This window comes from Pestalotiopsis fici, assembly GCF_000516985.1.
Source record: "Pestalotiopsis fici W106-1 unplaced genomic scaffold PFICI_Scf_7, whole genome shotgun sequence".
NCBI lineage: Eukaryota > Fungi > Ascomycota > Sordariomycetes > Amphisphaeriales > Sporocadaceae > Pestalotiopsis > Pestalotiopsis fici.
This window is the reverse complement of record NW_006917097.1, coordinates 1,549,366-1,575,087: the sequence shown is the minus strand read 5'-3', so window position 1 is coordinate 1,575,087 and position 25,722 is coordinate 1,549,366. Positions and strand designations below refer to the sequence as shown.

Genomic DNA, 25,722 nt, shown 5'->3' with positions numbered 1-25,722 from the left:
CCAGTGTTGACGTCCTATCAAAGCAATATAATTCATGTAATCACCTGGACATTCTATCCTCCAGCCAGTCGCGCGCAACCGCCTCTCCATAATTGGGTATCTCGAATGGGCGCTCATCCTTTCCAACGTTGAACAGTTGCACTCTCCTGTCCACCTCCAAGTACTCGTCAAGATCATGATCCCATTTGGACCGATCCCTCAACTCAATCTTTTCGAGGCTTCTCCGCATCAACGCCGCCAGCTCGTCCGCCTGAGTCTTGAAATGATTCGTTGCAACAGGTTTCCTCCGTCGCCTCTGAAACGCCGCAGGCAATGGCGGCAGAGCGGTATGCAGCAGCAGCGTGTCAGGTAACTTGAGGGTCGACTTGCGTGGCGGAAAGGCCAAGGCGCTCTTGCGCGGAGGTTTATCAGCCATTACCAAGAGCAAGGACTTGATGGCCTCCTGTGCCTCCTCGGACGCCGCAGGCGCATAGGACCCCAGCATGGTGGCAACGGGGTCGGCCGAGACGTCAAAGTCCTGCGGCACCAGCAGTCCGGCCGTCTGGAAAAAGAGACACGCGCTGACAAAGGGGTCAAATAGGTGGCTTGGTTCGCCAAAAAGGCTAGAGATGTGCTGCTTCAGGTCCTGGAATGAAGGATCGGTGGGCTGCCCCAGAATCTCCTCGAGAACGTTTGCCGCCCTGGCGCCTGATTTCTTATTGATTTGGTGATCAGGGAGAAACATGGTCCAATTGTAGATGCCGTTGAAAGCAACACAGCCGCGCACAGCCATGCGCTGGTGAGGGTGACTCTCGGTCAAGGCCAGTGATGTTGCCAAAGAGGCACCCAGGTAGGAGCCGTAGACATAGACATCGCGACGCGTCGAGTCCGACGGTGCCAGGTGTTCAACGATCCAGCTGTACGCGTTCAAAGTGTCATGAACAGGAAAAGGCCAATTGTGCAACGTCGGTGCCTCGGGATCCCCAGAGTTCTGCACCTCTGCCTTTGGTGGTTCGACCTCCTCAAAGGGATGGAAACCATACCACCTATAGTTGATGACGGCCGTGGGATATCTACGCAAAAAGGACGGCACTTGCGGTGCGGTTTCTGTTAATGCGTCCCAATACGGTGGCAAGTAAATCAGCAATGGATCCGACGATGACACTTTGCCAATGTTGTGCAAGCTGTTTTGATGTATTAACAATACAACTATCGCATTCTATGGATGATCACCACCTACTCGATAAAGACACTACCAGTCGAACCGCATTTGACACTGACCCGCTCGACATTGCTAGGTTTGGTCGAGACACTGCTCAACTGCCGATAGCTGAAATGGCGGGAGAATGCAGCAGTTCTACACCACATCCATCTTTGCATATTCCGCCGTTGTTGATGTACAATCAGTTCGGTGCTGAATATCACTTCATTACTCTGCCATACATCTACTAGTGTACAGACTTCTTGGACGAGCGTTTGAAAGTACAGCCACCACTGGAATGTCGAGAGTAATAATTCGCTGTTGTTTTCCGCTAGCAAAAGTCTGAAAATGGAAGCTTAGTCACGTCGTTGCAGTCACGCGTCGCGATGGGAAATGCGGGTGATGCGGGTTGGTTGCATTGCTAGATAATTTACAAGGAGCACCCATTTGCATTGAACGTACTGAACGCGATTTGGCTCTAGCGGAGTTTGGAGGGCATAAATCACCGGCGATTAGCTGGGTTATCCCGCTGAGATTCGATCCAGCTGCTTCTCTAACCCCGGTCAGTAGGCGACCAATTCTGGTCTCCTGCCCGTTGTTTCAAGGCTTCAGCAGGTGCCAAGCGACGTCATCCTGCCTCTAGCCATGCCCCCAGTGCCCATCACCCACCCAAAATATCAATTGCCAAGGAAATGCCTTCTTACAACGGCCACCATCAGAACTTTGTTTCTCGCTTTGGGGGTGGGCTGGGGTTTTCGATAAAGGGTCTAGATTGATTTTTGAGAACATTTTCCGAGACAGCAACAAGAATATCCAATCTTCATCTCGTTGCGCCTTTTTTTTTTTTTTTTTTTTTTCCCGTCAGTCGCCAGACCATCCGTTGTTGTCTTTCCCTGCGTAACGACGGGAAATGCATTCCTTCGTTGCCATATCCTCCAGAGTGCCAAACTATTTGTCAAGACAGCTGCACGCCAAGCCGCTGCTGGCCCCGACAGAATGAACGATGCAGATCTAGGCGACAATATTGACGACTATACACAAGATGTCGACGGCCAACGATCCAAGGGCGAAGCTGAGCGCCAGAGTGTCATTGCGGCGGATCCGGCAGTCCACCTTGATCCCAGGTTAGTGCAAACACCAGCAGTATACTCGCTCCATCATCATCATCATCATCGCGACTCTCGGCGTTTCTGACTATACCATGTAGTCGATGGTGGTTTGCTAGCTCGGCCTTTCCCATGATTGCCGGCACACTGGGACCTGTCGCATCAGCCTTCAGTATATGCGCCCTCGTCAAACAATGGCGGATGCACATTATTCCCGGCTCAGACATCTCCAGGGCCGAGTTCGTCGCTGATCCTCCATGGCTCATTGGCGTCAACGCCGCACAGCTGGCACTGGCCATTGTTGCCAATGTCTTTCTTCTGCTCAACATGACCAGAAGAGTACGCTTCTCTATCGCTCAGCCCATCACCATCGTCGGTTGGTATATATCTGCCATCTGCCTTCTAGCCTTGGCCTGCACCGCCGCTGGGCCGCTGATTGAGCAGCCAGAAATAGAGTATGTCTGGTCGCAGGCGTTCTATTACGGCATTTTTGCGGCTGTGCTCTACTTTGTCGTGGCCACGCTCATGTCCATCACTGTTTGGGGTGCCCAGGTTGGACATTATGAAAAGGATTTTTGCCTGACCACTAGTCAACGTACCCTGATGCTGCAAACCATCATGTTTTTAATGTACCTCCTGTGTGGCGCCCTTGTATTTTCACATATCGAGAACTGGCAGTATCTCGATGCAGTCTACTGGGCCGACGTGACTCTGTTCACTGTGGGCTATGGTGACTATTCACCCATGACTACTCTTGGCCGCGGTCTGCTCATACCCTATGCTCTCATTGGCGTGATTAGCTTGGGTCTGGTCATTGGCTCTATCCGAAGCCTTATTCTGGATCGTGGAAAGCGCCGCCTTGACGCTCGCATGCTGGAGAACAAGAGACGACAGTATTTGCGCCACCTACGCCGTCGTGGCAAGGACGGAATCCTCCACCCTATAGAAGACAATCCCGGTGATAGCAACCTCGAATTAGACGTCAGCCAGAGCCCTCTGACTGAACTTGAACGCCGCGAAAAGGAGTTCCACCTAATGAGAAAGATTCAAAAACGAGCCTCGACTAAGAGGAGATGGATGGCCTTGGCTGTATCTGCGTCCACATGGTTCGTTCTCTGGACCGTTGGTGCAAAGATCTTCCAAGAAGCGGAAGCACCATACCAGGGCTGGTCATACTTTGACGCCTTCTACTTTGCCTTTACTGGACTGACGACCATTGGCTACGGCGACCTGTCACCCATTTCGCCTTGTGGCAAAGCCTTTTTCGTCTTTTGGTCTTTGCTGGCGCTGCCCACCATGACGGTACTCATCAGTAACGCCGGCGACACTGTCGTGAAATGGATTAGGGATGGTACGCTGAAGCTCGGTAATCTGACGATCCTGCCGGGCGAACATGGCTTTAAGAAAGAAGCCAAGTTGGCGCTGGGAAGACTTTCCTTCGGCACCTTGTACGCAGACATTGACATTGAGGAGGAGCCACCAGGTTTCTTTGGCGCTGCTCGAGATCGTGATGAGGACGAAGACACAGACATGGAAGACGGCTCTGTTGCACCAAGGCCTCATCGTAGAGATAGGTCATCATCTAATGAAAAGAGCGGCGACGTAGAGGCTCAAAATTCGTCAAAACCCGCCCAAGGCCCTACCAAGTGCGACACAAATGACACGACCAATACAGGCAAACCGACCAGATCCATCAAATTGAGCGATCCACTTGCACGGCCAGACAGATCTAATCGAGGATTGTCCTCAGATCGCAAAGCAAAATCAAGAGACCGGTCGCGGCCAGGGTCGGCACACAGCTCCAGACGAAGCGCGGACTTTGGACTGCCCCGAAGGACAGATACCACGGAGCGTAAAGACCTCCCACTTGAGCTACCCAAGTCCCGTGCCGAGTACCACCTTGTCCTCATTGACGAAATTTCCCGGGTGACCAGACACCTCCAGCACACACCTCCGCGCAAGTACTCGTTCAAAGAATGGGCGTGGTATCTGCGTCTCGTAGGCGAGGACGAGAGCAGTGCCGGTACACACAGAAAACCAGCGCGGAAGCCGAGCACCACCGACGCAGTGAATCTAAGCCGCGTGGCCATGCACAAGGCAACACGAACCACGACGAACAACTCAAGCAGTGCCGGAGATCCCAAGGGCGAGCCGAGCGGCAACACGGACAGCACTGACCCCGCAGACGATAGCTTGATCAAGTGGAGTTGGGTAGGACACCGCAGTCCGCTCATGGACAGCAAGGAGGAGGCCGAGTGGATTCTCGATCGCCTGGAACGCAAGCTCAAGGCTGAGCTAGCTGCCGTTGTTGATGAACAGCTCGGTGAGGAGGGTACTCGTGATGCGAAGCTACAAGAAGCCCAGCATGACGAAGAGAACTCTCCAAGACATGAGCCGGTTGATCTTAGCGGCTGATTAGGAGGTCCTTAACAGGAAATACATATGATATGACCCATGGTAACCTCGGGGCTCGATTTTCTAGTATTGATAAATGCATGAGTACACGAGGCACGACATTCTTTAGTTGTATACAATATGGAATTAATAGGAGTATATATCATGGCGCATCAAGTTTAATCAAGCACCATTATCATGTCACCTTGGAGTATACCTATTTTTACTATTGCCTGCAAGGCTACAGAACGCATGAAATGAGTTTCAGAGAATACTGTCAATGATAATTCCATGACTTGAAAAGAGTTCAATGTGATAAGATCTGGCTACTTGCAAATAGAATTTGTACTGTTTTCGCTGGAAGCTCAAAGTCTTCACATTTTCACGCTCACCTCTTACGTGTGACCTATTAATTGATTCCAGCAAATTAGAAAGCTGATCTGGCTCCCCACTTCCGACACCACCACATCCTACCCATCATAAGAAGACCCTTCATAGATTTTCTGCGCCATTTGGCTTGCCATTCTCAGCTTGCCCACTCGTTCCGCAGATGGTTGACTCGGCAATGTGAATCTCTTCCCAAGAAACTTCATGAATTCTCATGATCTCGATAGCCCAGCCACATGATGTCTTTTGGTCTCTCCTCATTGTTCCTATGCAACGGCACAGCTTGATTTCTCGGGAGCTGATGAAGACATAACTTTGCCGATCCAGACTACTACCAGTACGCCAGCCTGTCAGCGTGCCTGAAGGGTAGGGATGCTGATCCTTGAGAATGTCCGCAAACTGAAAGTGTTGTCTTTGCGCCATGGTTTCGCGGGCAGAGTACATGACTCTGGCATAGAACTCAAATACAGCATTCTCGCCAGCTGCCCTGATGAGCTGATCGATACGGAAAAACGTTCTGAGGAATGTTTTCCCAGAAGCGGTTGGTATAACAGACTCATTACCAACTCGCTGAGGAAACAGAGATCGTGCAAATGGAATCGAAGCAGAATTTTCCACCTGCAGGTCACCCAAGGGTTTGACAGAGCGCAGTGTATGATCCACGGGCAACTTGGAGGGGCACTTTTTGCCAGAGATCACTAGACTTGGATCTTTCACCATGTCTTTGGTCATGCTGTAGACAGCATCCCAGTCGACGTCTTCGTCCAAAAGATCCTCTGTCTCCTGAAGTGGAGTGGATGTCTCTGCTGCTTGCTGTGAACATTTGGCCTCTGAAGCTGGTTGTGGCGAGTGTTGGAGATTGGGGTCATAATCCTCAGCAGACCTTGAGTCGTGATCCCAAGCTTCTAAAACACTGGAAGGTACCATTTGGCCATGGTTTTGGGAATCCAGCATATCAACCATGTGCAACAAATCCTTTTCGAGAATTTCGTTACACCCGTATTCGTCGTCGGGTCGCGGTGCAGACGCGCTGAACCCGTGGTCCAAGGTATGTGTTGATAATGTATGCGACGATGCATACTCCGGCCAACATGTTGAACCAAAATCCAAGTCATTTGTATGTTTGCCCTGATGACTCGGATCACTGGTATGCGCAAGAGTCCACATGTTGTCACCGGTCACTATAGTGGATTGCATAAGGTCAGAGTTGTGTACCGGACTGCTGAGTGTGGGCTGAGATGGCAGGCAGTCCATAGTTGTCAGATGCGGGACATGCTTTGACAAGACCAATGTATCTTCAGATTGGTTATTTGAAACTGCCCGGTGACTGGTGTTGCAGTTGTGATCCGACCGTGGCTGTGGACGGGAGTGCATGGGCTGTTTCACTGACCCTTGAGGATCACCAAAGGGCCATGGACGCTTGGCTCTTGCCTCAGATGACAAAAACTCACTCGCATCAGGATTTGAAGCCTCTTTCTGGCCTGCATTAGGTTGCTCTGTGTCAAGAGGAAGAGGGCTGGTTATCTTGAAAGCTCCTCTCGACCTCTTGAACGGCATGGCGCTGTGAGCATTTGGTAACTCCGAGCTGTTGCCTAATTGTCCCGGCACGTAGACTGTCGTTTTACTTTCATGAATGAGCAGGATAAAGAGAGGATTCAACATGAGCCAAACTCACCAGCTGTCACGTATGGCGTTCAGGTATTTTAGTGCAACTGTGCTGAGCCAGGCAGGATGGAAAGTGCGTAGCTGATGCCTTGGTCAATCCTGAGGGAAGCGTGAAAGAAAAACCTCTACTTCACAGATGCACAACACTAAAAGACGACTTGGAATATTTCTGATAAAATCTCAAGTGGGAAGCAGAATCAGAAGAGTAGTAAAATTTGGCGAATGGTTGAAGCTTGAAAGGCATGTCAGCCATTTCGCCAAAAGTTGGGACGTCCCTTGGCGGTGAAGGGCATTTTTCCCTCATTGCACTTTCCAATCCGACAGACAAAATTATATGCTTTCAAGTCGTTCAAAAATGAATGAGGAAGGTACGACAACTACGTCGGCGATTACTTATATGTACAACATTGGATCTTGAGTATATCATCCCAATATGCGATAAAGCAGAGTGGGGCAATACTCAGGGGTCGTTTTAGGTAGTCGCCGTATGTTCAATTAACGCAAGTGCGGGTACGCGCATTGGGCCGGCATGTAGCACATGGATTATCGCAGCCAAAACATCATCACGCGCAGCCTGTAGATCACCACCCACCCATTCAGTGATGATCTTGCGCAGTTACTCATACACTCAGCAAATCAGCCTCTTTTTGTATTCTCGTCTTGCTCCCAAAGGTGCATCGCCGACTTCGTTTGGATTCAGAACTGCCAGTGCTTTCAAAGAAGACGAACAACATTGAGATCTTCACTAACAACTCCGACTTACCCCGCGGCAGCACCTTATCAGTACGTCACGCCCGCCCCTCAGCTGTGCACCGCCGCGTTCGCAAACCTTCGGCATTCCTGTAGCCGGAACTGTGTTCAATACACGTAATCGCTTGTGAGCAGTAGTCGCACAAGACGACTTGAGGGCTGAACACTGTGTCTTTTTGCGTTTTTCGTTCGACCATCTGGTGTTTTTTTCCCCCCTCACGCTTGGATTGCCTATTGTTTTCGCCAATAATCGTGTGCGCGAGACCTGAGGAGGCCTCATAACAGACATGTTTTCACAAGTAAGCTTCCACTGCATGCGCTGGCCAGAGATATACAGGATTCATCTCACCCCTGCATCTACTTCTGCAACTTGCAATCTTGTTTGCGGACTTCTGAGCGGTTTACTACGGTCGGAGTTTTCTCTTCAGCATAATCTCCTCGCATAGTTGCTTGATTGTATGAGTTCTGTCAACTGATGCGGCAATTAGAAAAAACCGTACTCGGCCGTGACCGTCGCCATAGAACGGCTCACAAGCGAGCAGTTTGAAGAGGATGACTTTAGTGGCATTCCGGATCTCGTAGAGGTCATCAAACTGCAGGCATCTGGTCCCGCTGAAGCTGCTCGGGCCATTAGAAAGAAGCTCAAGTATGGAAATGTGCATCGCCAGCTTCGTGCCTTGACCCTGCTTGACGGCTTGATCCAGAATGCTGGGCCACGTTTTCAGCGTGCATTTGTCGATGAGCCACTCCTCGAGCGTTTGAGGGTCTGTGGTACCTCTGATCTCTCCGATACAGAGGTTAGAAAGAAGTGTTCAGAGCTATTCAGGAGTTGGGCTGCCGAGTACAAGAGCACGCCTGGTCTGGAACGTATTGCAGCGCTATACAAGGTATTCATCCCGGGCTACCCGCAAAATGAAGAGCTCACTGACAAGGGAATAAGGAACTCCCCCGACGAAAGCAAGTCGTAACTCAGGACAAGTCCAAGGTTTTGAAGGAGACGGAGAACCCTTTCCATGATTCTGAGGACGAGGCCGAGGCAGCACCCAAGTCACAGTCTCCCCCTCCAGCGGCATCCTCATCCCAACAAGTTCCTGTCACCTATCCCCAGCCTACACAGACAGTCCAGTCTTTCAGCCACACCAAATCGTCCTCAAGATCCGGCTCCTCCTTTTTCGGCTCTTCCAAGGACAAGGACAAGAAGAAGGATAAGCACAAGAAGAAATCCAGGCCATTCAACCTCGAGGCCGAGAAGGCTTCAATGAAAGTGGCTGTAGCCGAGGCTTCTATCGCTTCAACTAATCTGATGAACTCTCTCCAGAGTATCAATCGTGAGAAGGAACGAATTTCCGAGAATGCAGCTGCAGTGCAGCGTTTTGAAGCTTGCAAGAAGCTTAGAAGAAAGATTGTCCGATACGTAAGCCAGGTCACTCTCTAAGCACCATGCCTTTTGTAAAACTGACAGCCACAGATCTATCACGTCGAAGACGAACAGTGGCTCGGTGGTCTTTTACACGCCAACGATGAGCTCATACTCGCTCTCATGACCTTTGAACAATTGGACCGCTCGATTGATGCAGACAGTGATTCGGAAGATGAGCTGGCAGAACAAGCCCACCTCTACAGAAGTAAGTCCTTACATACTTGCGGCTTGACTTGTGCTTACAATTACAGTGGCAACCGAGAAGGGAAAACAAGCCATGTCACCAACCGAGAGTGCCAACCCTGGCAGTCCTGTTCCAGAGATGGACAACCTAAGCATCAATCCCACCCTGCCTCCTCGACCTGCGGCCCCACCAAGACCCTCGGCCGCGTCCAAGTCGGCATTCACGCCTGCTCCCCAGGCTGCAGTTGATGCAGAGGAATCTGAGGAATCCGAGGATGAAAACGATCCATTCGCTGACAGGAATGCCTTGTAATACAAACCACGGACTGCAAAATTCCGAGTATTCGAAGCGATTGCCCTTGTCATGGGCGGATATTTGCTTCCATAGCATTGATGTGTAGCACACAGCTTGATCCATTGGGCTCATGAAATTCTTTTCTCCCTTTCTTCACCTCTACTGTAGCGTTCTGTTGATCAATCAAGACCGCAAAATCTCACTTCACTTTCATCCAGCTTTCATTGAAACTGGCTAAAGCAAGGCATGTAACACCAAGATGGCCCATATTTCACATCCCTCCGTACACATGCAGAATAGGCCGCACAAGTCCTCGGGTATCTATCGAGGCTCGGCATGATTGCTGTTTGCTCCAAATAATGGTTCATGCTTCCCGATCCGATTGCCCAGAGTTGTGTCACCAAAAAGACCGCCAATACAGACTGTCTCAGTTGTAAGACTAGAAAGACTGTGCCCTCCTACTTCTGTGGGCAGATTTGTCCCTCATTGCCCAAATACTGCATCTTCAGACCAATTTCATAGCCACTCATCAACATCGCTCGCCACAATGAAGTTGTCTGTCTGTTTCCCGCTTCTTTGGCCTTGCTTGGTTCTCGGCATGGGTATTCGACAAGTCTCGAATGACAGACCGGTACTTGAAGCTATCAATGGCAAGAAAGCTCGGTCGCCACAACTTACACCAGACCCCGAGATCACTCTTACATATGATAACAATGGTGAAACATATGCTACCGCGAGTCTTGTCATGAACCAGCCGGCCGTGGTCCTTGGAGACGTCGAAGGTATCTCCAGCGTCCATTGCGATGGTGCTGGAATCCACATAACGTTTGATTCTCCGGGCACGTTCAACTATGGCAGATCTTGGGCAGAACACTCGTCTGTGATCTTAATCACAAACCATCATGGCAATTGTGATGCCAATGGCGAGCCGGGGTTTTATGTCACAAGCAATATTGAGCAGAACGAGGTCACGCGAGTACTCACTGCCAGTGTCGACAAGAAGAAGCTTGTCGATGTGGCATGTACGTAACCCCAAATTCCTCCCCTTCGAGCACTTGCCAACGTCAAAATTATAGCCTCAATCCAGGCTTCATTCTCAGGGCACCAACTTGACCAGCAGGCCAACATGTCCTTCTCGAATCCAAGCATATGGGACATTAGCTACATGAACGCCGCCGGCCAAGTCTTCTCAGACAATCCTTCACTGATCGGCCTGACCGAGCAAGGCTACTTTTACACCTCGCTCTCCTACTCTGGATACTTAGACTACGAGCTAGGCTCCGCGACAGGACCACGGTCGCTCTACCTAGATGTCGCCCTCACGTCCAACCATGGCCTTCCATTGGTGCTCAACGCCACTATGCCGTACAAGGGCCGCGCCTCGGTGCAGGTGGGATACCTTGAGGCCGGCGCCTGGGGCATCCCGGGCATCCTGGATGTGCGGCCTGCTCTGACTTATGAGGCCGGCGCCGAGGTCGACGCCCCCGCGGCCATGGTGGCTCAGACGAATCTGACAACGGTTTTGAGTGATGGCCGGGCTAGAATCGACCTTGTAACGCCAGACCAGACCGCCAGTAGTGGTGTAAGTAATTACTAAACAGATTTTCTAACTCCTATTTAGTCGGTTGCTTCACTGAGCGGAGATAAGTCATGTTCTTAGCATGAGAAACCTCTACACATGAAATATTCCGACAAGCTAACATCACTCGGTTTGACAGATGTGGGACGGAAACTATGGATCGGGCGTGACTATCGAGCCGTCAGGCCCCGTACGCGTTGCGCCGTTTCTGTCCCTTACGGCCGCGTTCGCCGTCAACGTGACGGGTCTTGGAGAGCATTTTTACCAGGCCATCCGTGGCTCCTCCCGCAGCGCTTACGATTTTCAGCTCGTCGGGGGAGGTGCCGGGGACGTGTGCAGCCGGAGTTCCTACGGCTACACCATTGAGGCGTACAACTTGGACGGCTGGCACCGAACGCTGCTTGATCGCCAGGACCCTTATACTAATGGCTGCCTATAAAGATTCATGGCATATGATGTCTACATCATTCTCTACAAGATGGGTATAGATAGAATTTTGTCATGTTTACGTTCCAATGGGCAAAAGGAGAGCACTTGTCTTGGCCAATTCGAGGTTTCATGAAATTTGTAGTTGACCAAACATGAGCCGTGCGACGTTGGTATCGATACATTTCGCCCTTGTATGGGAATCAATCTTTGATATCATTTACTAGGTTACGTTTCCAAATCAACACCTGTTGGAAATGGCTATCTCTATTCAAATTATTCGATTAATGTCTCTTGTGACCGACCAAGACTATGATATCAAGACAGCTCTTGATGATTAAGCAGGTTGTGCTTTGTGTAATGCTCTGGAGCTGGAAGATTTGTCTGCCAAAGCAATTGGATCCCGTGATGATGGATTGATTAGCTTGCCGTGACTCGTTTGAGTTCGACTGCCTCCACGTGTAGCACCCGGCCGGTCGTTCTGAATTACCGTATCGAGAATATCCTGCATAGAGTTGCACCAGTTGGGGTAATGGGATGAGTACGAGTTTGTCGTACAGATGAACATCTCGGAGTCATTTCTGTAGCTTGAATCGTACCACTTCCCAATATGGTCCAACACAACCGTGCCAAGTCGCACATTCGTCGTGCAAACTGGGGCAAGATCAGACGAGGTGAACCCTTTACAGAATGGAAACAGACGACGCGAGTCGCACACCAAGAAAGATCTCCAAGGCTACTGGCAAACATCGTTTCCTTGAGGCACAGAAGCCGGCAAGCTCGAGCTATCACGGGGTCCCGTTGACATGTAATCACTGAATCAAGGAACGCCAAGCCTGATATTCGCAACCCTTTTCTGTCTCCCTTGCTCTTCCGTCGCTTGTATACTTACTCGCCATATCCTCATACACAAATCACGTCAGCGTTCCCAAGCTTGCGCGTTAAGTTTGGTACCAGAAATGCCCATCTTGCTGTTTACGGTCTTGGAGCTTCCCCCCGAAACGGGCGGTTCTGTTTACTCGAAAAACCTTCCATGGCTTCTAGCGGGAAAGAGGCTAAAGCAGCCCAGCTTGTCCGCGTTCCTCTCCCTCATGATTTTCGTTTTGTCCTCATTGGGACGGATGGGCGAGTCATGGTGCCTAAGCTGCTTCATGTCGCAAAGTATTGCTGCCTCTTTATTTCTCCCGTCAAGTTACTTCTGCAGAGCTAAAGTTTTAAAACCAGCCTCCCCTTTTTTCCAGAAAGTTTGTTATTCTTCCCCGGATTATCTTAACTCTTTTTCGTCTTTTTAAGATTTCCTCCCAATGGGATTTTTGACACGAAAAAAAGTCTGACCTTTTTTTTTTTCCCCCACCGAGTCTATGCGCCTTTGCCAATACCCGGATGCAAACTTTTGACTTCCCGTCTCCTTCTAGCGCTCTCTTTCCCTCCCTCCCTCCCACCTCGAGGGCCCGGGGATCTGGGGTAAAGTATGCCAAAGTAGACAATGGGCTTTGGGTACGTGCGACAACCTTTCGGAATGTCAACAATATGGGAAAGAGACCAAAAACATTAGTTGCATAGGGCCAGTCCAAATTTAGAGTTCCATTCTTGTCCTTGGATTCCCAATCTCGGCAAGGTGTTTCTTCTTCTCCCTCCCTCAAGAGTCGTTTTGCCATGAGGTTTCGTGGCCTCCCTCCCAGTAGGAAGCTTCCCCGATGCCCTGCGCGGGAATCCCGTAATGGTTTAGCAATGTTGAGGGTTTGTTGATATGCCGCTCCTCCCCTTTTTCTTCTGCCTCTCCAACACAACTGCAAAGTCTATCACGACGATGGAGTGGCACAGATTGTCGCTGCCGTGTTATGACCAGCGAATTAACGACTCGGGATTTTTGATTATGATTTTCCTGGTAATTCTGTCCTGCATGCAAACAAGATCTGTGCAACTTTGAGGCTGCCGCACAAGGCTCTTGCGGGAGAGCTTCACAACCTCTATTCATGGAAAGTGTACAATGTCTTTTGCTCTAATCCTGCCTCGCCCTACCGGGCTTGCCGCTGGCTCATGATGAAATATTGCGGATCTTTCCATTTGTCCTCCCCCCCGACTCGCGGCTCACGCGCAGCATCGTAATGGACAGAACAGTAGTGACAATGTCAATGCTTTCAGCCCAGAGGGACCCGCAAGACCCCCAAAGGGCGTCCGGCAGTCAACGAAGAGTCACATGGCTTTGTTTGGCAGATTTGGTCGAGCACACCACCAACTCATCCCCCTCCCCCCTTTGGAGCTTACTTATACCATACAGCTTCAGGCTTAGGGGGCGTCCGGGGAAGCTGGATCTGACGTCCTGGACTGGTGCTAGTCGAAAAGTATGTTGGGAAGGGTGACCATCCAATTCTTTCCAACCTCATGCCACCCCTCCACCAGTCAAATAGAAGGGGAAAAAAGACGTTTAATAATTTGATCAATTGACATATTTTATTTTCCTATCCTCCTAACCTATAGGAAAATTTGCATGCTTGCTGACGTCTGACATTTTTCAGTCCTGTGTTTCATCTTTTGAACCGTTGCCAGCCGCACCCATGATAGTCGAGGCTTGTGTCAGTCGGACTATAGGGTATAGTTGTTGACAGGCTGCAGCATGGCACATTGCAATTGGGGCCCATTTGAAGACAGATATCTGTCAATTGAGCATACCAGGATAACCAAGGCACATTTAATCGTATTCTATAGCGCTCAATAGCAATGCATGCTGGAGAATACGGGATCCCCCAGATCATCACCGAGGCGAAAGGATTGGTGGCAACGCGTTCTACCATCTCATTACCACACCCCATTCTTCACGTATACGAGTTTGGACAAGACGCGTTGCCTGAAGACTTGAGGGTGCATATTAAAAATCAGCACTATAATCTCCACCATCCGTGTAGACACCACGTATACTGTTTCTAGGCATTCAAGATGCGGCCCATGCGGACAGCATTGATGCTTAGTATACACTATACTTGCTAGGCCCATTGTATATTACCCCCAGCTGGACATCTTCCGTGAAATTCTCTGGCGCCATCAATACTGGAGAACAGTTGAAGGTTAAAAAAAATAAGAAGCCGTAAAATAAAGCAAGAAAAAAAAAAGGCATTAAAAAAATTTCGTGCGTTTCCACGTGCACTTTGGTGGACTGAGATCTTAGCCTCCTCCACCGTTAGCCCCATCCTTCAGCCCTTTCAACCAACCATATCAGCTTGAAGGGAAGAGGGGAAAGAAACGGGCTTTCCAGGAGAAAGATGGAATTCTTATGAAAGACATATGCACAATCCAGGAGTGTTGTCAATCTTGTTCTCGGTCGACGGTGGCTAGAAACCTAGGGACTCCACCTTCTATAACGATTTTCGTGTCAAATTCGCGTTTATGTACTCAGTATGTATGTATCAATGCCATCCAGACACGAACAGCGGTTCCGTACACACAATTATCCGCGTCTGGGTATTGGAAAAAGGCCAAGCCTAGCGTTAGCATGGCTAATGCTCTGGGCAATCTGCAAAGACCTCTCTCATTGATGTCTTTTTGCCTATGAGAAATACCATTTCCCTGAATGGCAAGCCGAGCTCAACCGCGTGGTGTCTTTACTAGTGCTCAAGCTCCAGCGTGAGAGTGCAAAAATTCAAATGCGTGTGTGTGAGTATCTGCAAGGTCCAGGCTCTTAGCTCCGTCACGTCTGACTGGTAGCTGTCAGGCTGGTCTGGATGTCTACCTCTTTGTCTGTTCCTTAAGCGCGACGGTGCTTTAGAGTTTGCCGTTAACCGACTGGGAGGGTATGCCAGTCGTGGTACGTACTTGACCTTTCTGTACGAAGGATTTCAAGGGGACAAGAAGGGAAAAAGAAGTCCACCATCAAACTGCCCACCATAGTGTTCCGAAAACGTCATTGCAAGAACAGACTCCGCTCGTTCCCCTCTTTCTCTAAAACCCCACTATCGTGAAGAGAAAATGGGAAGAAAATTTCCACCCTGGCAAAGCTGCTGGCTGTCGGGGATGAAACGTTTCGCGAGAGGAGCTGATTCCCTCATTCTCTCATTCCGAAAGCACTGCGGCCCAAAGGAGGGGATTTTCACCCTCGACAGTGGATAGAGCTCGGCGGATTTCTGGATCCCCCGGAGCCCTCCGAGGCATGGGAAAATATATCACTTCAAAAGTCTTGCAGCTTGTACCTGGCGGTTGGCAAATCGTGTGGATCCCTCGGGTGGTCAGAGTGCGGAATTGTGAGAGCAAGGTGCAACTTGCGCCCTCTCTTCACCGGGCGCTTCAGCCACAGTACGGCACCCCCTCCCAAGCGGAGGCTCACGACACTTGGACCATCGGTACGTGTTTGTATATCGTCCCACGTGTGTGTAAGCCTCGAGAAAACAATGATGAAGGGGGCAGATACAAGTCAACGGTTGACTGTCCTGGCTACTGCGGCATCCATCATACGAATCATCGAGCCCGTGGCTGAGGCTCTGTCCCCACTATAGAGGCTGGAGCTTCCAGATCTGGTGATCTGGAAGTAGGTTGCATCTCTAGTAGGCCTAGTTTGGGCCTAGAGCACGCAACGGGCATGGCGAGGACCGCGAGGCAGGGCGAGAGAGTGAGAGGCAAGTAGTACGTAGTAGTAGTAGTGAAAAATGGCAGGGCAATTTTTAATGCTGAAGGGGTCGATGGTTGCTAGGCCAGAGAAGAAATTCTGGAAACTTGTGGGGATGCTGCTGCTACTCTTGTGTACTTATTAGTCAAAGTATGGGCCATGTGGACGACGATAGTGTCAGCTTATCCGCCTCGAGACAGCCGGTTCCTAACCTCTTGACAGCTGCTCCGGATGGGACAGGCCCGGTCAATGAACTGGCCGTGGCCGTCAGATCGGACCAGGCCCGTAGACCGAGTCGCTGCCGACATTGTGCCGCAGTAGAAGGACCGATGAAAAAGAATGAGTGGATATTCCGTGCGTGCAGCAAACGATGGTCGAAACTCAACTGCTCGCATTGGCTGGCTACTAAATTCTTGGGCCATCTCGCGTTTTGGAAATTAAAACTAAATTAATCATGAAAATAATAGAGATAAAATGTTGACAATTAATCGTGACGGGAATATAATTGGGACCCACGCATATGCTCTAACATTGTCTCGACTGTATCTATCCCAATTGATGATATACTTTCTGTACATGGAACAGAGGTAGGTTTAAATGCCCGGGATTCCAGCCTCGCAGCTCACAAGCAAGAGCCGCAGCAGCAGCAAGTAGGCGTTGATTCATTGGCGTGGGCTTGATTACTGATTCCATGTCGAGACGTCAGCGATATTTCGTAGCCGTTCAATCAACGGACGATACCTTCTTTCTCTCAAAAAGCACACTGACGAGACCAGCTTGTGATTGAGCGGCAAAAGGTGCACATGGAGCTCAATACCTAGCAGTGGTATATAGTAGTAATTTGAAGGGGCGAACAGACTGACTTACATACACTGGCAGACACTACCTACTTGCAAAATCACTCATTTCATATAAACTTCATATGTTGAACTACTTGCTAGAAACGAGTGCCTACAAGCAAGCATCCTCAACCTCGCCACTGCCAATGAGACAGATCTACAGTCATCAGTGATGGGCTGCTGGAGTTTTGCAAACTCAATGCATGGTGCTGACTCTCACTCGTCCGAATGCGTAAGGGAAACAGCGTGCTGAGGATCTGGAAAGAGAAAAACAAACACCAAAAAGTGAGACAAAAACATCCCCACACACTCAAAATCGATACATGGAAGTTTCCCAAACGGCATGACCGCCACCCGAGAACAGAAAAGCGATGCATGGACAATTGCCCCTTGCCAGGCCTGCCCTACCAATAATGTCTTGTACTTTGCAGAAAACATAAGTTGGGCTTGCAGCGACTTCTTTCTATTGATATGTACATATCTACTTTATTCTTATATCTCTTTCCCCCCCCCCTTCTCGCCTCAACACGAGTCTATCATGTATGTTCAAGACAATCTCTCACCCGCAGTCCGGCACACCAAAAACGCCCCTCCAAGGAACACCCCCCACACACTGGTAAAATCCGCGCATCCACCACCATCGTTGGACAAATAACACGCCCACAGTCCTCGTGCATTGTTGAGATGACATTTTTGCCAAAAACAAGCATGTATACTTACTCAGCCATTGATATCAAAGTGGAGGGTGGGCTGCATTGTCTTTCTCCTTCTGCGGCAACGCACCGAAATGAACATTATCCACATAATGAAAAATAAAATAAAAAAGAATATATCAGATTTGTAAAGAGGGAAAAAGTCGGTGAGTGGGCGGTATTTCTTGAAACTTTGATTAGGCCAGCGTTCATGCAAGAAAAATAAAGCCCCCCCTCTCATATCCGTCTAACCGCAGGAGGGGGGGGTTGCAAGTGTGTTCTGGTGGTGGGGGAGAGAAGACGATATAGAATAAAAAAGAGGAGCAATAACAGCGATTGAAAAAGCCTTATCGTCCTGCAATGCCTTGCATACATACATACATACATACATACATACATACATACATACATACATACATACATGCACCCATTCTGGAAGTATGAGTAAGTAGTATGTGCATTGCCGCATTTGTCTAATGTAGCCCGGCCGCTCGCTCTGTTGTGGTGTCTCGGCAGAGGGCTGGTTTGGCATCAATTCTTTTTTTCTTTTTTTTTTTCAATTCTTTGGGTAGGTCAAATTCGCTTTGGGCGGGGTTCTTGATGTACATGCGTGGAACAATTACCATCAACATTAATTACAAAAGTATCATGATTTGATCTCTGAAGGTATCTTCCATTCTAAATCCTAGAGTCATGTTTACACACCCTAGAGAATACATTGAATACAATTGATGAATTTGGCTGCAAATCCCTTCCCATGGCCAGCCATCACCAGCACGACGCGTCTTCCCCGGCCCAATCATCATGCATGAGGTCGTGACGGCCCGGACGCAAACGGCTTTTACAGGGCAAGCAGGGGCAAAGAGGTCGGTCCTACATAACCTTGGGGTGGCCAGCCTGTCGACCAGCCAGCAGCTTATACTATGTACTGCACTACAGCTCACCTCGCCTATCTTCCCCGCCGCGTTTTGTGAGCCAATGATATAGATCACGTCATAAGAGTGTGCCCCGGTGACGCTCATTGAATGGCTCGGAGAATTTCTACTTTGTATGTGAATAGGTAATTGACACCTAAAGAAGAAAGAGAAGAGCAATAAAAGGCAGAAACTGACCAGGATTGTGATTTTCTTTCTTTTCCTGTTCTCTAGCTGGGGATTTGATCGTAGTATGCGACCCAATCGCCGACGGGCGGGTAGTGGGAAAAAAAAATACAAAAAAAAAAAGGTGTGTATCGCATGAAACCTGCTGTCATGGCTCTGCAGCTCTTGAGCCAGCCCAACAAGCAACTCCGACTCTCCTCCGCGAGACAATTGCCTACCTACGACGTAGTATAGTAAACAGATGCGATGCGGGGGAGGGGAAAGAGAAAATCACGCTTTCTTTTTCCTTCTTTCTTCTCTTGTCCACCCTCTTCCGCATTCGCGTTTCTTCAAAGCAGTCACACTAATCTGGGCCTTGGGGTTTGATTCTACTCTTCTCTTCTCTCTAGCGGCAAATGCAATATTATGCGTTTGGTTTGGTGTTTTTGGTCGACATTTTCCTTTTGCCCCGCGTGTACCTCGTTGACCATATAATTTGTCTTGTTTGTACAGACGGTTTACTAGAAGACGTATCCTGGCAGTACTTTTGTTTTTTTGCTTTTTCTCCTTGAGCTGCATGCTGCAGCCTGAAAGCATATCGGTGAACCAGACATGCCAATAACCCTTGACCTGCATCGATTCGTAGATCTTGACAGATGCGGTCAAGGTATGTGGTATGTTTTGTTTTCAAGTACGTACGTAGGGTGAATTTCGTTTGCCGGGCCAAGGCAAGCCGGGATTGCATCAATCGGGTATACACATACTGTAGACAAACGCTGCTGGTCAAGACATGAAAAGTTTTAGCTCACGTACATATTAATCGTCAAAATTATTACAATGTATTGGTCATCATGAGAGACCATGGTGCCGCAACACCACGCTACGTTTCACAAATTACATGAATAGCGGAATATATGCTCTCATTGGCGCGTTTGTCTGCATTTGTACCTGACTTGAGCCAGTTGATATACTATAGTAGGCGTGCAAGTGTCGGGACATCTTGGCGGTGAAGGAAGCTCACAAGTAAACGGTTTAGTCAGTAAAGTGCTCCATCTCCTGGTCAAGAGGCACTATAGCACTCTACGCTTCTTGTTAGTTGCGTTTGCTATCCTCGGAATATTTCACACAGCCGCGAGACATACATCAAGTCATCACCAAAGCAGTAGTTCGATGCGTGACAGTCAAACACGTTGGGACACTTGAGGCCCATCCAGCTACCGAGACCTTTTCCAAGGAGGATCTTCGATCAAGTGCCGGGCCGCCGGACTATATCGTACGACTAGTTTAAGCATTTCAGTTTGCGGGTCGGTCCTGTGACCTGGGAATTCTCAAAGAACAATAGTCACACCTGTATGTATTAGTCGCAGGTAGTATCCTAGAGCAGGCGGCTCTTGAACAATTGATCAAATAAAAGTGTACAAGAAAATTGAAAAAAAGAAATAATAATACTTTAACGCGCCTTCTTGATCAACTAGACTGCAAGTACCATTTTGTATAATGGTCAACCAGCATCATGATCTGCAATATATCCTACTAGTATTCACATTATCTAGATCTCAAGAGGAGCGCAGGCATGCCCATCCGACGAGCCATATGCGCACGCTGAGATCATTTTTTGTGGAATTGAGCCATAATACAAGCAATGAGTGGCCCTCCAGCACTGCAAAGGACCTCCGCTCTTATCAATTGCCCATGGGGGAACCCGCGCCTCCCCTGAACAGAGGGGATGATCAACTTGAGAATTTCTCTTTTTATTGATTCTTAATTGGCTACACATTTTGCTCTTTTCCCTGGTTGAGCTCCGCCCAAACCCCCCGCTCACAAAATGGGAGGAGGAGCAGCGGGGATGACATGGTAGAGAGGACCCTTTCCGCGTCGGCGGAAATGCCACTCACTCTTGCTTTGCGCCCATGGGTTTTGAGAGTAACAATTCAGGGAAAAGATTGCCCATACCTGTGACAAGCAGAACTCTTCCCTTGTTTTTGCCAGTGTACCAGACTAATTGATCCACTTGCTTGGAATGGGGTCGAACCAAGATGCTGAGACTGCGAGACTGCCAGAGTCGTAGCGAGCAGGCTGGCCTAGATTACGCTGGGACAACAAAGATCGGCACGCACATTGTGGGTATTGATGGATTCAGGGTCTTTTGACATTGAGACAAATTCAGGAAACTCCCATCTCCATGGAGAAGACGGCAATGTATTGAGCTATCGAAATGCTATAGTGAAGTAAAATGAAACGAAATGGTGTGTTTTGATATTGGTACAATCCCACTTACTATTAGGTAGCAAGCATTGGATACAACTGCCACTATGAGGGCCGAGGCCATGTGAAAAATAAAATTGCTTTCTGCATCTTATAACCTGCCCCAGCAGCTAGACTGTCATATTGGCCAGCACGTGGACAGCGCCAAATTTCCGCATCCCCAGTGGCAACCAGAGTATACTATAGGTAGCTGCAGCGAAAACGAATTCCCCCCACGGAGGTCGAGGGGGGCAGGGCAGAAAGGGTGTCAAGAGTCATGCATCCCGCGAGAAACAGTCGTCATACCAATCGCCATTGTATATGGATACCAAGGAAATGATTGCAATTGATGCAGCATGACTATCGCGAGATCCGGAGCAGTCAGTGTGTTTTACGACAAAACATTGGGTCACTTTTGTCTTTTCTCCTCGCAAGGCGGCCCACCCAGACCAAAAAGAAGGAAGAAAAAAAGAAGGGACCCTTTCCCCAGATGCGTCATAAGCCTTGGCATGGAACAAGAGTCTGGGGGAGACGAGGTGGAAAATCGGAATTTTGCGCTCGCTTCTTTGAGGAGGGGGAGGCGTCAACCGGCTCCAGAAGGGCGCAAAACGCGGTCACAAACTATCCGCACGCAGCTGACCGAAAAACCGCACGAGCCTAGTATACACATGCCGGGTATGTCTTTTTCCCCCATCCTCCAAAATCATGGTCGTGAGAGTCAGACTAGACAAAGAGTGGCGCTAGAATACAATACCTACAAGTTCTGACCGATGGCATGGGATGGGGTAACATGAAGCAATCGAATACGTTTCTCTTGCTCCTGGTCGTTAGACAATGGATCCCATGTCGCTATTCGAATCGACACAGAAAGCTTGAATTCTCATGTTATCTGCAAGATCAGACCTAAATTATCGAAACCAGTTTGGTCGTGCATTAGCAAAGAGGTCCTCGTGACCGTTACCAGGAAACCTTGAGAAGGAATACTACTAGGTCGGTAACAAGACTGACACCCATTCTATCACATGCTGACAGCGTGTGCAGCTACCATGCTTTGGATCTACATCTCTGCCGCTTGAGACTACCTACACATGCACCATGATCTTGATTGTTCTACCAAATCGTAGAGTAGTCAATAACTGCGAGTAGTAGTAGTAGATACTTAGCACACACACACAGACACACACACACACAATGTTCATTTCACAGTATAGGCCAGATTTGTTTGTGTTTTGCACATGCTTTTATTCATGTTTTGTAGGGCTTTTCATCTTTTGCTCTGTTTTTTAGGGTCGGTGGACACTTTTCGCTTTTCTCTTCACCGCGCTCTTGTGTATTCCCCATCCAACCAGTGTGCCCTTTTTGTCTCGTTCTTTTGCTGCTCCGTCCGACCAGCTGCCAATGGGTTGCCCCCAGCTTCCATGTAGAATACACACTACCATTCTTTCGAGACATGTAGACTGCTCTGAGCAGCACACAAATAATAATAAACATACCTCCGCCCTGGCCTTTATCACCGGGGCGGGAACAAGAAAAACAAACGTGGTATCATGATGCGAAAACGCCCAATAATGTATCAAAGTGTAAAACAATTGCCAAGTTCTCTTGACAGTAATGCGTGAGGCATCTAGTGCCCCGGGACCTTTTTTTTCGTGTCGTAATGCCGGTCATGAATTTATGGCAACTGAATAGGCCATGTGCTTTGAACGCCGAGAATGCAATGCAATTAGTGTCGTACAAAAATCGAACACCTCGCAATGCCGTGATCAAATGAAGTGAATATACAGGGTGGTTGAAACCACCATTGGGACCGCTATTGGCGAATTCCCTTTTTCGTGTCGACATCAAGTCGACGGGATTGGAAGAAGTTTTCTACCAGCCTTGGGCATGGTAGCCGTTGAGGTCTGCTCTCTCCAGATACTGATTCCAGCTGCTGGCGTTGGGCTCATCATTGGCCGTCTGGCCCTGGTCCTTTCCCATGTACGACTTCTCGGGATACTGCTTTAGGTTGGCAACATCATGCGAAGTGTGGCGCCTCTTCAAGACAGCGTTGGCAGTGGAGGACTTGTGCTGGCGTTCCCAGAGAAGGTGACGGCGAAGCGACTCGGTGAGTTCGGTGGCAAGCATGTTGCGGCGAGTCGTTCGTGGCGACAGAGCAGCTTGGTGAGTGCTGTGGCCGGCAGCCAGAATTGGCTGCGCACTGGACCGAGGAATCTCGTTGATGGGACGCAGAGGGGTGCGGCGCAGGCCTCTCTTCATCTCGAGACCATGATCATCGGAATCGTTAGGAGAGGCAACCATCTGTGGGGCATTGTGGTAGGTGCGGGATCTCTGCTGTGGGATGGCCGAGGTAGACTGCGAGGCGTGGTTGCCCAGGCCAGGACGCTGTTGCTCCTGACCAGCAAACATCAGGCTGATGAGGGATCGCTGGGAAGTCAAGTTTGGCTTTGAAGGCACTCGCTTGAATGTAACAGGATCATCCATGCTGGACTTGCCACTCTCTTCGATGCTATCCTCCCAGTCAGAATCCTCATCGTCATCGTCGATGGCGCTCTCATCCATGTAGCTATCGCTCTGATCGCTTGGTGTCTGAATGGTTCGTGTGGTCACCTGGTTGCTGAATGAAGTCTGCTTCTTCTGGGCGCTGAGGAGGGAGTTGGGTCGGGCTGAGTGCATAGCACTCTTCAGAGATGGGGTCTCATCGTTGCTGGCGGAGGATTCTCCGATGGAGAACATGCTCTTCTTCTTGGGTTGCTGGATCATGGGCTGGCGAGTTTCCAGGCTGGGCGACGACTCATCACCCGAAGAGCCTCCGAGAGCAAACTTCGCAGGCTTCTTGCGAAGCTGAACAGGCTTGTGAGCTGGGGAAGAGAGCGGCTCAGGAATGGCATCTACGTCAGAGGCCTTGGAAAATTCTTGGCTCATGATACGCAGGGAAGGAATGGGAATTTGAGATGGCGAGAAGCCACGGATGACTTGAGTGTTGTGCGTGTTTGCCGAAGATGCCAGCTCGGAGGAGTCGGTGTATTGGCCCTGTTCCATCGAGTGGCCCATGGGCTCGGTTGCCGGGGTGGTTGGTGATTCCATGGCGTCCTGGGTTGCCGACGAGAAGGCAGAGCCAGAAGCTTCAGACTCGGGCTCTAGCGACGGCGAGCTCATCTCCGGCAATGGATTCAAGTTGGGCTCTCTCTCCTGGATAATGCTGACAACCATGCGCTCAAGGTGGTCCGAGGTGATGTGACGTTCCCGTCCACGGCTTTGACTACTGGCGCACGAATCCTGTCGAACGATTGCGGGTCTCAGAATATCTACTGGCTCCAGCTCAGAGGAGAACTCGACAGCTTCCTCGTCGTCCTCAATGGCTGAATCGACGCTGCCAGACAATTGAGGCATCTCAGTTGCAATCTGGTAGCTGGGAATATCCTTTGGTACCGATGTGGCGTGGGAGTCGACTTGGTCCTTTGTCTGTCCTGCCTCGCAACATTGGATCTCGCGGTTCCATAACCTCCAACTAAGGTTCTCTAACCGGCGGCCTTGCTCTACCGAATCGGCGCATCTGGAGAATACTAGTAGCTGTATGTTAGTTACGAGACACCACACATGGTGTTGGATGGTAGCGGTGGCGGTGACGGCAGGAGCGCGAGAGACTTACGAGCCCAAATGCTGAAGAAGTTTTGTGGGTTCTCGGTGTCGACCTTGTGGAGGACATGGGGGTCCACAGTCAATACCAATCCTTCTGTTCTGCTAGGCATATTGAAGATGTGCTGCTCAGCTATGGGAGCAGTGCAATTTTGGATATGGAGGTCGATGGTGTGTTGTAGAGTAGTCTTCGCGTGCTACTACAAGAACGCGGGCGTCACCGTAAACGCAGTTGTGAATCAATCAATAGCTTCCCATGAGCCTTTTGTCGTTGAGCGGTAAGAAGTAGCCGTGCCAGGCGGTGGAGTACTTGAGTGCGACCCGGCGCAAAGTGTAGACGATATCACCTCTTGTGTCGACGAGGTAGATATGGAGGGGAGACGTTGATAGCGGTCGAAAGCTCGTCGTCGTCGTCGTCTTTGTTCTTTTTTTTCCCTCTCATACACAACGACGGATCGGATCGGTCGTTGAGGAGATCGGTTCGTTAGTCGAATCTGGAGTTGAGGAGAAACTAAACCAGACAACGGGGAGTGGGTTGCTGAGTGTACATATGTAAGTAGAGTTGTGTGTATGTGTAGGTGGAGTTGCGCTTCTTCTTGTTCGTGCGTCGGCTGGCTTTTGATATGATGGAGCGGAGCAGAGGCAGAGGCGTCGGGTGGGCGTGTGGGCAAGTGGGACATGGGTCCTGGGGCCTGACTGAATTGAATGGATGAAAGAATGAATTGCGGTGTAAGTACCTCTCCAGGGCCCGCTGTAGCGCACCAGGACGCGGTACTTAGGGGTACGTACTCGGCGAGTCAGACAAGGTACGTACCCCTACGTGGTGCAATCTATTAGTACGTACCTTTTTCTTTCCTTCTGATGGGTGGCGCAACTGGGATCAAGGGGAGAACCGATTCTTGGGAAATGGGGGGAATTGATTGAAAGAGAGGGAGGGGTACTCTAGGAACCGGCGAAATCACCGCGGCGCTCGACGTACCTCCTTGGGCTCGACACGCAATTCTACCGCTTTGCCGTGGTGCTTTTGGCCAGGTGCACCTGGTCCCTCCGCCAGCAGTGCTAGCTCTCTGTGCTCAAAAAAGTTAGAGACTGTTTTTAGCGTGACAGCTAGATGCAAAAACGGCAATATTCATCTGATCAGGCAATGCGCTTGCAATCCCCTTGGAACAAAGCGCCGGGACAGCGCCGGTCAATTGCAATCCCTCTCTCTTGCCCATCCACCAAAAGTTCGTTGGCAATAACGCGTATGA

General features: G+C 49.7%; 6 protein-coding genes across 6 annotated transcripts; 3 read left to right on the top strand and 3 right to left on the bottom strand.

Annotated features, from left to right (window-relative positions):
• Positions 1-40: 40 nt before the first annotated feature.
• Positions 41-1,271, bottom strand: PFICI_10129 (uncharacterized protein; the record flags this gene model as incomplete). The annotated part of the gene is made up of 2 exons (XM_007838710.1): positions 41-1,163; positions 1,261-1,271. 2 exons carry the CDS (start codon positions 1,269-1,271, stop codon positions 41-43), a joined length of 1,134 nt encoding a protein of 377 aa, XP_007836901.1.
• A 905-nt stretch (positions 1,272-2,176) lies between these two features.
• PFICI_10128 (uncharacterized protein) lies at positions 2,177-4,701 on the top strand (the record flags this gene model as incomplete). Its single annotated transcript, XM_007838709.1, has 2 exons — positions 2,177-2,304; positions 2,388-4,701. 2 exons carry the CDS (start codon positions 2,177-2,179, stop codon positions 4,699-4,701), a joined length of 2,442 nt encoding a protein of 813 aa, XP_007836900.1.
• A 471-nt stretch (positions 4,702-5,172) lies between these two features.
• On the bottom strand, positions 5,173-6,624 carry PFICI_10127 (uncharacterized protein; the record flags this gene model as incomplete). Its single annotated transcript, XM_007838708.1, has 1 exon — positions 5,173-6,624. The coding sequence occupies one exon, from the start codon at positions 6,622-6,624 to the stop codon at positions 5,173-5,175; it is 1,452 nt and encodes a 483-aa protein (XP_007836899.1).
• Positions 6,625-7,769: 1,145 nt separating this feature from the next.
• On the top strand, positions 7,770-9,398 carry PFICI_10126 (uncharacterized protein; the record flags this gene model as incomplete). Its single annotated transcript, XM_007838707.1, has 5 exons — positions 7,770-7,781; positions 7,971-8,369; positions 8,423-8,896; positions 8,951-9,107; positions 9,154-9,398. The coding sequence occupies 5 exons, from the start codon at positions 7,770-7,772 to the stop codon at positions 9,396-9,398; spliced, it is 1,287 nt and encodes a 428-aa protein (XP_007836898.1).
• Positions 9,399-9,927: 529 nt separating this feature from the next.
• PFICI_10125 (uncharacterized protein) lies at positions 9,928-11,398 on the top strand (the record flags this gene model as incomplete). Its single annotated transcript, XM_007838706.1, has 3 exons — positions 9,928-10,402; positions 10,457-10,962; positions 11,099-11,398. 3 exons carry the CDS (start codon positions 9,928-9,930, stop codon positions 11,396-11,398), a joined length of 1,281 nt encoding a protein of 426 aa, XP_007836897.1.
• An 11,307-nt stretch (positions 11,399-22,705) lies between these two features.
• On the bottom strand, positions 22,706-24,585 carry PFICI_10124 (uncharacterized protein; the record flags this gene model as incomplete). The annotated part of the gene is made up of 2 exons (XM_007838705.1): positions 22,706-24,399; positions 24,486-24,585. 2 exons carry the CDS (start codon positions 24,583-24,585, stop codon positions 22,706-22,708), a joined length of 1,794 nt encoding a protein of 597 aa, XP_007836896.1.
• Between the last annotated feature and the right edge of the window lie 1,137 nt (positions 24,586-25,722).